This window comes from Acyrthosiphon pisum, chromosome A2, assembly GCF_005508785.2.
Source record: "Acyrthosiphon pisum isolate AL4f chromosome A2, pea_aphid_22Mar2018_4r6ur, whole genome shotgun sequence".
NCBI classification, from domain to species: Eukaryota; Metazoa; Arthropoda; class Insecta; order Hemiptera; family Aphididae; genus Acyrthosiphon; species Acyrthosiphon pisum.
The window spans coordinates 12,603,676-12,616,296 of record NC_042495.1 but is presented as its reverse complement, the minus strand read 5'-3'; the positions used below and the strand labels follow the sequence as shown (position 1 = coordinate 12,616,296).

The 12,621-nt window shown below is 29.8% G+C and overlaps 2 protein-coding genes across 3 annotated transcripts; one reads left to right on the top strand and one right to left on the bottom strand.

The window, feature by feature from the left end:
- Positions 1 to 5,267: 5,267 nt before the first annotated feature.
- Positions 5,268 to 12,611, top strand: LOC107884754 (pre-mRNA-processing factor 17-like). Its single transcript, XM_029490285.1, has 2 exons — positions 5,268 to 5,725; positions 12,356 to 12,611. Exons 1-2 carry the CDS (start codon positions 5,573 to 5,575, stop codon positions 12,590 to 12,592), a joined length of 390 nt encoding a protein of 129 aa, XP_029346145.1. The 5' UTR covers positions 5,268 to 5,572; the 3' UTR covers positions 12,593 to 12,611.
- LOC100575670 (zinc finger MYM-type protein 1-like) lies at positions 7,908 to 12,163 on the bottom strand. Of its 2 annotated transcripts, none has more exons than XM_029490283.1 (5): positions 11,564 to 12,157; positions 11,119 to 11,247; positions 10,864 to 10,992; positions 8,348 to 10,502; positions 7,908 to 8,265 (listed from the first exon to the last, which is right to left on the bottom strand). In XM_029490283.1, the coding sequence occupies exons 1-5, from the start codon at positions 11,705 to 11,707 to the stop codon at positions 7,928 to 7,930; spliced, it is 2,895 nt and encodes a 964-aa protein (XP_029346143.1). In that variant the 5' UTR covers positions 11,708 to 12,157; the 3' UTR covers positions 7,908 to 7,927. The 2 variants fall into 2 exon arrangements, with proteins under 2 accessions (XP_029346143.1, XP_029346144.1); XM_029490284.1 differs by having other exon boundaries at positions 8,131 to 8,265; positions 8,344 to 10,502; positions 11,564 to 12,163.
- Positions 12,612 to 12,621: the final 10 nt, after the last annotated feature.

Here is a 12,621-nt window from a genome sequence, read left to right as displayed (position 1 = left end):
CCCCCCAACAAGAATCTTTTTTATACGATATTTTGTTTTGGGAAAATTGTTGGGATAAGAGACTTTCGGCAACTACCGACGGTACGAATAATCAATTATATAGCACGACAAGTCGACAAAATTATTGTCGATAACAATTTTATCATAGGTAGGCCTCGTAATTATTACTGAAATAATAACCAATTATAAAATCGACAAAAACAGCGATAAAGACGTCGAGTGGATTTTATTTTATGAATTATTAGAACAGTAATATAAATCTATTGCAACTATTTATAACTAATAACAATTTAAAACAAAATAAAAATGACGTTTAGTTTAACTAATAACTTTGTAATTTGTATCATAAATATATTTTAAACTCCCCCCCCCCCCCCCAGAAAAAAATCGTATCTACGCCACTGGGTATAGGTATATTCTTTTCGATTCTGACCACAACATCTATCGGGCATTGCGTAACAGTGAATCGATAAACCCCACACATTCAAAACATAGTTAAAACCAATATACAAGTGGAATATAATTTCATTTAGTATTTTGCGGACGGTCATATGCCACATTTTCAAAATCGATTATATAAGACAATGAAAACTTACCACTTATAAACTTTCAAACGTCATACTAAATACTAATACACCGTTTGTTAGGACTTCAGGTCGTCAGGTCGTATAGTTTGTTTAGTACCACTGGATCGAAGTTTGCTAGGACTGCCACTTTTGTATACCTATGTATATGTAATATCTTAAAATGTAGAGGACACCCAATATAAAGACATGAATATAGATATGACCAAACTTATTTTATTATAATGAGGATATATTATGACAATTTAAGAACAATGCAACTTATAGATTTAAATTACAATTAATACTTGGTCGATGTTTGCTCTTTACTGGACCTTAGGTACAGAATATGTTTATAGGTTCAACTGTCTGACGGACCTTCATATCAAAGTACCAAACGTACCTACCTATACACTATTTGTAAAGAGTCAGAAGTCAGGTCGTATAGTTTATTGCTTAGTATCGACTGGCCGAAGTTTGACTAGGACTTCCACTTTTGTATATATATATCTTATAATATGTGTACCTACAGGTGACCAATAAAGACATGACCAAACGTTATACAAATATGAAATAGAATGTGATATATGAACAATTAACAACTGTATGTCATTTGCATATCTATGATAATATTAAAGAACAACGGGACTTAAAGTTTTCAATTTCAATTATTTGACGTTGATTTTTGGTCTTCGCTGGATGCCTTTCACATAATATTGTAGGATCAACAGTGCAAGCAGGTCTTCGTGTCAACGCATTATACTTTATGAAATATTCGTCAGGTCGTATACTTTGTTGCCTGACCTTAGTTTTGTTAGGACTTTTACTTCAGTGTAGATAGTAAATGCAATATAGTAAACCTATACACTTTATATATTATAAATGTACAGGACTCCCAATAAAGACATAGGCAAATGTTATGCAAATAGAACTAAGATACCTATATAATAATTAAAACTCAATGTGACTTAAAGTTTTAAATTTCTAATGTTTGCAAACATGGTTGATGTTTGCTCTTTACCGGACGCCCTATGTAGGATACGATTACGGAGTTCGGAGTTCCACTGCACTAAATATGCACTTATAGTCTAGTCGCATGTGCACTGTGCAGTAGGTATGCGTACGTATATGTATACCTATGGTTTGATGTGTGGACAACGGAAGGCCGAATTACTTCCGGTATGGAATATGTGAATGACTATGTGTTGCACATTAGACTTATATTTTATAGTTTATTTTTTAAATTTTACTTAAACTTCAGTGACAGGTGTTTTCTGGAGCGCCCGTCTTATCGCAGTTTCTTGCAGCAGTAGTTGCCGGCAGCGCGGACTATAGTTGGAAGGTGCGCATGTAAACTCCACCGATTGCGACCTTTTTAGACCTTTTTTCATGTAAACTCCACCGGTACGTTTTCTTTACCTGAAAAAAAAATGTAAACTCCACCAGTATGTTTTTTTTACCTGAAAAAAAAATTTTAAACTCCACTGGTATGTAAGATTGCAGATTTATTATAATATATTTATTGTATTTTAAATACAATTATTAAAAAAAAAAAATTCATATAATAATCAGTCCCTTTGGGCTTCCGGTAAATGATTTAAATTACACTAATTGTTTCAATTTATATACGAGTAAATCTTTGTTTTATTTTGTTTTGGTGTTTTACGATTATTGTCGTTTCGGACGTTGTGAAAAAGGGGCCTACTCACTGCAATGAGCGGAGTGGAGTCAGATGGATGAAATAAAGAAAAAATATAAATTTAATTTTGAGTACATAATTTCAGCAGTGTGATCAAATTATAAAACCTTATAAAATATGTAGGTATTAATTTGACGGAAATAAAGACATTTTTTGAGTTTAAAATTATTGACATTTTATAGCCTACTCATAGTACTCAATGACGAAGTACACTCGAATACTCGATATCTTCTGTTTATTCCCCCAAGACGACTGCAACCGTAGCTATATCGAAAAAGACCGGGTTTAAACAAAACCTTTAAAAAATCTTGGGGCCAAGACACAAAATATTTTTTTTTTAGGAACCTCGTAACAAACGGATATAACGTATCTACCAATTTTTTGATTTAGAGGTATTTTAGTTTCAAATCCAATAATTATTTTTATCTAATTCATAATGATTAATGGATAGTAGTATTTTTAATCAATACCTAATAAGTAATAACTATAATAACTAATAATTATTATAAAATCGTAAAGTGTAAAAGTTTGTACCTATAACAATAATTAGAATATTATTATTTTTGTTGTATCTAATAGTACCTATTAAGTGTTATTACAATAACCTATTACAAAAAGCAATGCGCGTTAATGAGAATAATCTTATAATTTGATAGAAATACCTATACACTATTATAATAATTATATAGTCCTAACTTTCCCATGACCACTTTTTTATAATTTTTGAAAAATCTTATATATATATATAGGATTATTTTTTCACAGGGTTATTTATTCTGACGTTATTTTTTCGTGGTATCAGTCGGGCTAGGGCCGCCCTGATGATCTGCGGGGCCTAGGGCAGAGTAAAATTGCGTGGCCTAAAATGTCATTTGGGAGTTGCATATATTATATTATGAATTATGATATATACATCATGCCTAGATATAATGGGACAACGCTCAAATAGACTTACAAGTTACAAATATTGAAATATAGTACCTTATTCCTTGTACCTACAACAATATGAAAAGTAAGTAAATTAATAACACAACACGTCATAAAGTTAAACTTAGTATAATAGTATATAATAATGTTGATAAATTAATATGTAAGTCAATAAATATAGTAGGTAGGTACCTAATAAAATCGCTCTGCTAGTCTGCTGTAGGTATAGCGTAGTTTTATATGTCGTTGTATATTGTAATGGATATGTTATATTTGAATTCAATGATAAATTATTGTATACGAAAAAAATATTCTGAGCAGAGACATTGAGTCAGCATGGCATACTTGAATAAATAATCAAATTTAATAGAAAAAAAATTAACAAAGATCGAAAATATCGCAAGGTTATAAAATAGCGTGACTTTCCGGTGAACTTTTTCTGTTTGATAGAGGTAAAAAAATTTTTGGGAACCTCCTAATAATATTTCTTAGGTTAGTTATGAAAGAAAAACTTCTATGAATTTCTAAGTGAAAAATAGTTTGAAAACTTTCGAAATTATGACGAATTTTGTCAAAATTTGAACTTTAAACGTATATAAAAAATAATTGAGCCTAAATATTTTTAACTTCCATTAATACAATTTATAAAGAACCTAGCATTAAATTGTCAAGCTTTTTTTAGCGAGAATACATTTTAAAAAATTTTGAAATTCAAAAAATTTCTAAAGGCTATAACTAGTAAGAGTCATATTTTGAAAATGTTACCATTTATGGAAAATGCTAATATAAATATTTGGTGAACATTTCAAGGGTCTACGGTTATATTAACTTTTGAGTTATCTACACCAAAATAATAAAATCGAATTTTTCAAAAATTGGTTTTGCATAACAATTAAACATAATTTAAATATACAAAATGTTTTTGTTTATTTTGAGAGTAGAGTACTAAGTCAAAAAACAATAAAATATGAAATCGATATGTCATTCCCTCAAAAATATTATTCTCTATCTTTTTCGTAATGGGTTGTTTTTACTCTAAGATTACTTAAAACATAGAAAAAATGATTCTGCGTTAATGCGTTTTGTCTATGTTGTGCGTAGGCCAGAGAGAGAAAACAAATAGTGCGCTGACCATAGATAAGTATAATATGACGACGCCTGACACCCTTCATGTTTATCATAATAATAATAATTACAACAATTATTACTATAGATAAGAATATGGGTCGTCGGGGCAGTCATAGCATAGAACTGGTTCAATATTAAAAAACTGGGACACATTTTGTCCCCCCGAAAAGTACGGGTTGTCTACCTTCAAAATCATAGGTCCTTATCATTAGTTCGACAACATCGAAGGATTTCTCATATACCTAGGCAACTACTATGATTTTGGAAGGATCTTATGTCGCAGCATTTAACATTGACTGTCCCTGAGTGTCCCGAGTTGATATCTATAGTATTTGATTACAAGTTCGAAGTTACAATATGAATTATGAATAATAAATATATATTAATAGGCAATGGCATGACAAAAGAACATTTTATCATGTTAATAGGTATATAGATGACATAGACCCAGTGGCGTAGCCAGGATTTTTTTTCGGGAGGTGCTGATCAACTTTTACACTTTTACACATTAAATACGTACTAGCACAAATAGATAGCTGAAAAGTGTTAATACATAATATTGTACATTTTTAAATATTTTAAATACAATTTAAGACTTTTTGAGCTACTATCATAGACCATTAAAATAATTTTTAACATTTCGGGGGGGGGGGGCTGCAGCCCCCTCAGCCCCTCCCCTGGATACGCCACTGCATAGACCTATTCTTTTATAGGTCTATGATAGATGACGATTGAAAAACGTTCATGTTAAATATCTCACATATAATGTTGAAATTATGAATAGTGACATTTTAACAACATTTATATTTTATTGAGTGTAATGGGTTAATAAAAAATTTTTTTAAAAAAATCTGGACTATTATATTACGTTTATGGTTTATATTATAAAATATAAATCGGCCTTCGGACGAATGCTAGCGTACTCTGGTGAGAAATTCTGAACTACTGAACGGTTCTAATTTTTGGCATAAACTATCAAACATCATGTACCATGGTTCATAGCGTCGAAATTTTAAGAGAGCGGCGTAACCTTATCTTCTTTACATCGTAGTTGTATTTACTATTTACATTAGTCGCCGCGTAAATGCGCAATGTGTGTGAAATATTGATACTTGCTAGTAAGTTGATACCATTGTCCATTGATATCAAAAATTGTATACAAAATTGAAAATACAATTTCTTATTGCATTATTACATTAATTTATGATAGAATATAGACTACAGACAAATTACATAAGTACTTTTTTTGAATACAATGTTGAATTTAAAAGAATATGGTAGCAGTAGTGATGAAGAAGGTATAACGAAAGACGAAACACCTCTAGAAACACCTTTTAATAATGAAATAAGTGTTCATGAATTAAGTGCAAAGTTTGCAGTAAATGCAGCTCCAAATGTTTTGCCACCAGTAAGTATTTCAAATATCTATTAATTATGTACTGCTCAACTTGATTTTTACAATTTGAATGTTTATTTAAAATTACTATTTGAAAAATTACATTTACCTAGCTTAAGTAGTAAATATTATATAGTATAGTACCCAGGGGTGTATTGGAGCGTATACTCTTAAAAGTATTTATAAAATGTGTAACGTGTATACTTGAAAATAATATTAATTTTATAAGTAGGTATTTGGTGGTTATATGGTCAATTGTGGGCAATGAGTATATTATTTTATAATTTGGCTTATTCTATTTTAGATTGTATTTTTTCTTTTAAATTCTGTGGTTACCCTGATTGTAGACAGTGGTATGGCGATCTTGAAATTTTTCAGAGGCTAGTCTTAAGCTGCATACATACTAGAGCATGTACAGACCGAGTATGTGTGCTCATGTTGTTCGTTATACAGTGTGGACGGTATGTCATGCACACACGAGCGTTTTTGACACACCGAACACGAGCCAACTTGTTCGGCTCGCATTCTTTGTGCGTTTGTTTTATTTGATAATGTCCATATAAGTACATACAACGCACAACATGAGCACATATGTCCGGTCTGTGGGTGCTCTAGTCCTAGTGTGTACGCAGCTTTATATTTCACCTATCCCGCAGTACCAGTAACCCAATAAAAGCATATTTGTAACTAGGTACCTATCGTAGTTCTACTAATTTATCATCTATGGGCTATTACCCACCCTTCACCCCTTAAGAAACTCAGATGCGGCCGCTTCTCGTTTACTCATTTTGTATACATTATCAAATACAGTCTTCACCAATTTGTTCAATTTTTCATCACTTTCTTCATTATCAATATTTAATTACCAGCTTGGTGGAAATGGCTTTGCTGATATTGTGTTTGCCTAATTCAGTTTTATACATGTAGTTCCCTTGTGTCAGTTTACCTAATCTTCTGGTAGATGTATTATTAAATGTTGCAGGCTGTAGCCCTTAAAAGTTGGACAACAATTTCAACATGTTGAATTTTAGATAATTGAAAATCATACATGCAACTTACTATGTTGCTGAAAGTTGTAATATACTATTTGATTGATTACAAACACAAACTGCTTATGAGTGATAAGATCTTCTTAAAATGTATTGCCTGTTGATGGATTTATAGAAGTTACAACTTACTACGTAGTTTATATTTTTTAAATTACTATTTTGCTCAGATATATGTTTGAAAGAGGATACAAGTATACAACTCATACAGGTATCAAGGTATAGCATTCCTTTGAGCTAAAAAGGGGCCAACTCAATATGGTATCAATATTAGATGTTGCTATTTATAATACAAATGTTATTGGGCATACTAGAAAGGTTAAAATTTGAAGTATTCCTTTAAATATGTAATTGGGTCTACAGTCCTACAGCTTTTCAGAAAAAGTCCTGATTCAATTTAATGTAATCCGGATTAAAAATGTAAAATTACTAAAAAATTGATCATACTCTATACCTATTTAAGTGTATAATAACATCGCTATGGCTCCATTTTTACTGCATAAAATAATACTCCACAGTATTTTCATTACTAAAATGTTTATTGCTTAATAATATAAGTAAAATGATTAAATTTACATAAATTATTATTTAATTGTAATTATGTTTGTAACATAAACCTTTAGTAACCAGTGGCGGACTGGGTAGGATCCGGCCCAGTGGGAAAGTAGAATTAGTGGCCTGACATTTCCCCCATGGGCGTTCGCCTCACAGGGGGGATTTGAGTGATTGGGAGATGGATCCCTCCGTGGATTTTTTTTTTTTTGGGGGGGGGGGGGGGTAATCCAGTTTCCTGTCTAACTGATTATATTTAGTAAAAATAATCAAATAAATAAATATAATCATTAATCAAAATATTTTTTGTGACTCGTTATCATTTTCAACAATTTTCGTTTAATATTGTATTAAATGTAGTATCAGATTAAATAAAACTAAATAAATTTTATTTAATCTGTGGCGTAGTATCTCATTTTTAATTAATTTTCATATCCCCCCAATATAAAAATGTCTTCATAAAAATCATAATATAATTCATAATAATCAATATGAATTATAATTTTTAAGATAACTTAACTTATAATTGGCACCTACCTACTAACAATTTTATTATGAACATTTTTTTTTTTTTAAATTAATTTATTACATCATTTTATTATTAATAACATGAAAATTACAAAGAAAACATTTTACTCATAACACTAGAACTAGCTTTTAAATAATCAATGACCTTTGTTATTTCTATGTCATTTAATAACTGTTTTTCTACACTCATGATTAAAAGTGCTTCCAAATTCTCTTGGCACATATTAGCTCTTAATCTTGTTTTAACCAACTTTAATTTGCTAAATGTTCTTTCACAGTTGACTTCGGTGACTGATAATGTGAGAAAAAACTCATAAGAAGCACATAATACACTATATGCAGAGACATGCATATTTAAGTTGTATAAAAGTTTATATACACATTGCAAGCAATTGTTTGTATCATGAATGGTGGTTTTATTTTTACCTGAAATCATATTATATAATATTCAAACAAAACATTTTAAATTACACTTATGTAAGTAAATCGGTAGTATAATTTTACTTACAAGGAAATGCTGTATTCTCATACATATTCTCTTCATTGTCATCTGTATTTTCATCTGATTCAGTATCAAGCTGATGGTATATTTGTTTAGTTTTCTCTATTGTAGACATGTTTATCTTTGGATAAACTTTAGAAAAGTTTTTAAGTTCTAAACAAAGTTGTATGTGTTCTAAATTTGCTAAATTTGCCAAATGTTTTAATGCAGTATTTGGCATTTGTTCAATTAGTTTAAAATTTTTAGGTAATAAGTACTGAACATCTGCTATCAATTTATTGTTGTCAGTAAAACGTTCATTTAAACTTATAGTTATCTGGTCAACTATTGTTTGATATGTATCTACTCTAAACTTGTCTAGTGGTAATTCTGGTGATTCATCTTCGCATATTTCATCATACATTCTCTTTTTTCTGCTTTTCCTTGTAACAGGAAACGTACTTGAAACTAATATATCATCAGGAAGATTCATACTACTAAGTAAATCATTCATATTATTCGAAAAATTTATAGATTTGTTTAAAATACAGTCAAAACTTAGCCGTCCAATTTCTTGTTTTATAGAATCTATCATACCCCAGGCTGATAATAAATCCATACCTTTTGTCTGAAGGTAACGAGAAGTTGGTCCAACAATTTTAAAGATATTCAAAAATATATGAGCCGTAAGAATTATCTTAAAGTTACATAAATTATGTAATAAAGAAGATGCTTCAAAACAAACTTTAGGTTCAAAGTTACTAGAAATGGAAATATGATATAGAGCACAAATAATTATTGGAAAAAGACACTGATCTCCATCAAATATCCAATACAACGCTTTTTCTCGAGACCACCATCGTGTATTATTTTCCCCTATTTTTTGAAGTTTTTTTAATTTATTTGAACCCAAACTTGAATTAATTTCTTGTAACCAAACAAGCATACGTTTATATGATTCACTAAAAAATGTTGATAATCGATTCAAAAATCCAAATAAATTCTTAGCTTCCAAACTTTTACAAGTATCACATATGCATAAATTGAGTACATGACTGTAACACCATATATAAATGGCTTTTGGGTTTTCTTGGTTTTTAATTTTGGATTGTAGACCAGAGTACTCCCCTCTCATGTTTGCTGCTCCATCAAATGATTCACCAATGATATTGTTGAACTTAATCGAATGTTCAGAAAAAAGTTGTTTTAACATATTATAATAGCCATTTCCAGAAGAATCTACCACTTTTAATAAGGCAAATAGCCTTTCTTTTACTTCTCCTTCATAAATATACCGGATGCACACTGCTGCCTGATCTACAACACTAACATCTTGTGTACTATCAATCTGCAAACTAAAATGTTGTTCACCTAATTCCAATTTAATTTTATCTCTTATTGACTTCACAATAGATAGAATAACTTTATTTACTGTATTTTTAGACAGTAAAGTTACAAGTGAACCCCTGCCACAAGAAACCAATGATTTCTTTTCCAAATTTGCTTTTCTGCGTTTGCTGTTTTCTATGGCAGTATTCAAATGTTTGTACAGTGTAGCATCTCGTTTAGCCGTAAACTGTACCAACTCCAAAAAATTTCCTTTATTTAGATTGTCTTCATCATTCCATTTGTATAAGCTTTCAGAATTTTTAGAACCTCTTAATGGTAAATTTTGACGACCAAGTAATTTTATAATTTCAAATATCTCGTTTATAACATGGATATTTTCTAGAATTTGATTTTTCTTTAATGTCATTAAATTGTTATTAATACCAAATTCAATGGATTTTTCGTTAGTGGATTGAATAAACGCTTCTACAGAGCGTCTGTGTGTTAAAGAATCTTCGTGTATTTTAACAACATCATAAATATGTTTAAAGTTATTACAACCCTTAGAAAATATGGTAGCAGATGAACTAAAAACAATACAAAATGGACAGTACATTGCTTTAAGCTCATTAACAATACAGAACACTGATAACCATTTCCGGGCAATTTTTTTATCATCTGGTGTTTTTCTAAAATATAGCTTTTCTAAATCTAGTCGAATATTACTGAAGTATGATGGTTGAATGGGATGTTGTTTGACAAAGTTTATCTTTTCAATAATATCAGCATTCTTTTTTAGTTTGAATAATAATTCTTCGTTGGATGACAAATTATATTGTAGAGATTCAATTTCCTAAAATAATATTAACATGAATTTTGTTATAAAATCAATTAACTTAAAAATATAGATCTTTATGAGTCAGCATATTATATACATTCCTCATATGATACTATGACAGAATTAAAAAAAGTATTTTGAAGTGAATTCAAATATTTTAATCAGTCGTATAATGTGAACAAATTATGCATTACATATCAAAGGAATACATAAAAATGCAATATTATCATTATTATTTTAACACATTTTTTTTTTTTTTTAACTTTATTTTAAAAACATACAATCTGTAATTTAAATTTACAATAAGCATGTATGCATGTATCGATTTGTTCAATAGAGAATATTCAAACAATTGTAATAAAATGAAAAATCTTACCAATACACTCTCTGTAGCTGTTGTTTTTTGGTTTGTAGTTAAAGATGAATCTAAATCAATATTAACAACACCAGTTGAATCTTGTACAGTATGCTTTTTCTGTAGTGTAGCAGTAGAACGACTATCACACTAAAATTTGAACAAAAAGAATTAGCTAAATTAACTTATAATTATGTAGATGAATGAAGTTTTTTCTAAATCGATTTGTTCAATAGAGAATATTCAAACAATTGTAATAAAATAAAAAAATCTTACCAATACACTTTCTGTAGCTGTTGTTTTTTGGTTTGTAGTTAAAGATGAATCTAAATCAATATTAATAACACCAGTTGAATCTTGTACAGTATGCTTTTTCTGTAGTGTAGCAGTAGAACGACTATCACACTAAAATTTGAACAAAAAGAATTAGCTAAATTAACTTATAATTATGTAGATAAATGAAGTTTTTTCTAAATCGATTTGTTCAATAGAGAATATTCAAACAATTGTAATAAAATAAAAAATCTTACCAATACACTAGCAGTAGAACTATCACACTAACAAATTTAAACAAATCAAAATAGTAATATTTGAGTTGTGTATACTAATGTAAAATTTAAAAAATGTACATGGTATACATAATTATAAATCATAAATGTATAATATTCACAAAAGTAAAAATAAAAAATAATTTCGGTTAATGGAAGAAATAACTACTTACTTCAGAGTTTACTGGAGATGATGTCTTATAAAAGATATTACTTATTTTTTTACATTTTTTTGCTGAATCAGTTAACAGTTTTTTATTTTTTTCTCTGGTTTTCTGTGCCCCACCTTTAACGTATTTCTTATTGTTGTCACTCATTTTAAATATACAAATTAAGTAAAGAAGAACACTATAAGTAACTAATTAAGTATGGTACAATACAAAGTCTGATTAGTCTTAGTTGTCGTCACTCGGTAGTTTAATGAAAACTGTAAACAGTGTAAACTGTAATATCAGCTGTACTCTGTACACAAAAACACAGACATCAAATAGACGGACGTATCACGTAATAGGTATAACCCAACAGTTAGTTATTTTTAGATCTTATCGTTAACTTTCAAAATTATTTCACATAACTGTCATTAACTGATAACAGTACACCATACAGCACGACATGTCACGGACTATGTAGAAAATACATTTAGCAAACCAATATTAAAATATAAATATTGAATGTTTTTTATTTGTCATTGGCGTGGCCCGACGGCCACATAAAGCATGCGGCCCAGTGGGACATTTCCCACTGTCCCACCGGGCCAGTCCGCCTCTGTTAGTAACCAAACTTCAGTAAACCCTATTACCGGCCCAGATATCCGTGCCTATCGGTTACAATATTCACTAAACTGGAAATTAGTTACCTGGTTACAGTAATCATATTTGCAAAAATGATTTGTTAGCGGTTAGGGCCGGTTACTCCTCCAAAATATGCCTAATATTATGATATAATGTTATATTTTATTTTAATAGGCACATGATACATCGGTTCAGTATCTTGATGTTGGAACTAAAGAAATATCACGGAATATGAAGTATGAAGAGCTTTTTACACCAGTCGCTGGACCAGAAAATCCTTTCTTAACACAACAACAAAAAGCGCCTAAGAACATGATGACTGGATTTGTTGAGAAAGCACATATTAGTGATTTCATGTTTGAAACTCAAAGAAGAACATTTCATAGTTTTGGTTTGTTAAAAATAGATTAAAGGCTAGAATTATTTTTAATTTTGTTTCT

Bases quoted from the DNA above. Each gene is read 5' to 3' on its own strand.
- LOC100575670 (XM_029490283.1), bottom strand. From the start codon at position 11,707: ATGAGTGACAACAATAAGAAATACGTTAAAGGTGGGGCACAGAAAACC. The intron at 11,248-11,563 runs GTAAGTAGTTAT...TTCAAATTTTAG, and splicing joins CATCTCCAGTAAACTCTGAA to TGTGATAGTCGTTCTACTGC. The intron at 10,503-10,863 runs GTAAGATTTTTC...ATATTATTTTAG, and splicing joins CAGCTACAGAGAGTGTATTG to GAAATTGAATCTCTACAATA.
- LOC107884754 (XM_029490285.1), top strand. From the start codon at position 5,573: ATGTTGAATTTAAAAGAATATGGTAGCAGTAGTGATGAAGAAGGTATA. The intron at 5,726-12,355 runs GTAAGTATTTCA...TTATTTTAATAG, and splicing joins CTCCAAATGTTTTGCCACCA to GCACATGATACATCGGTTCA.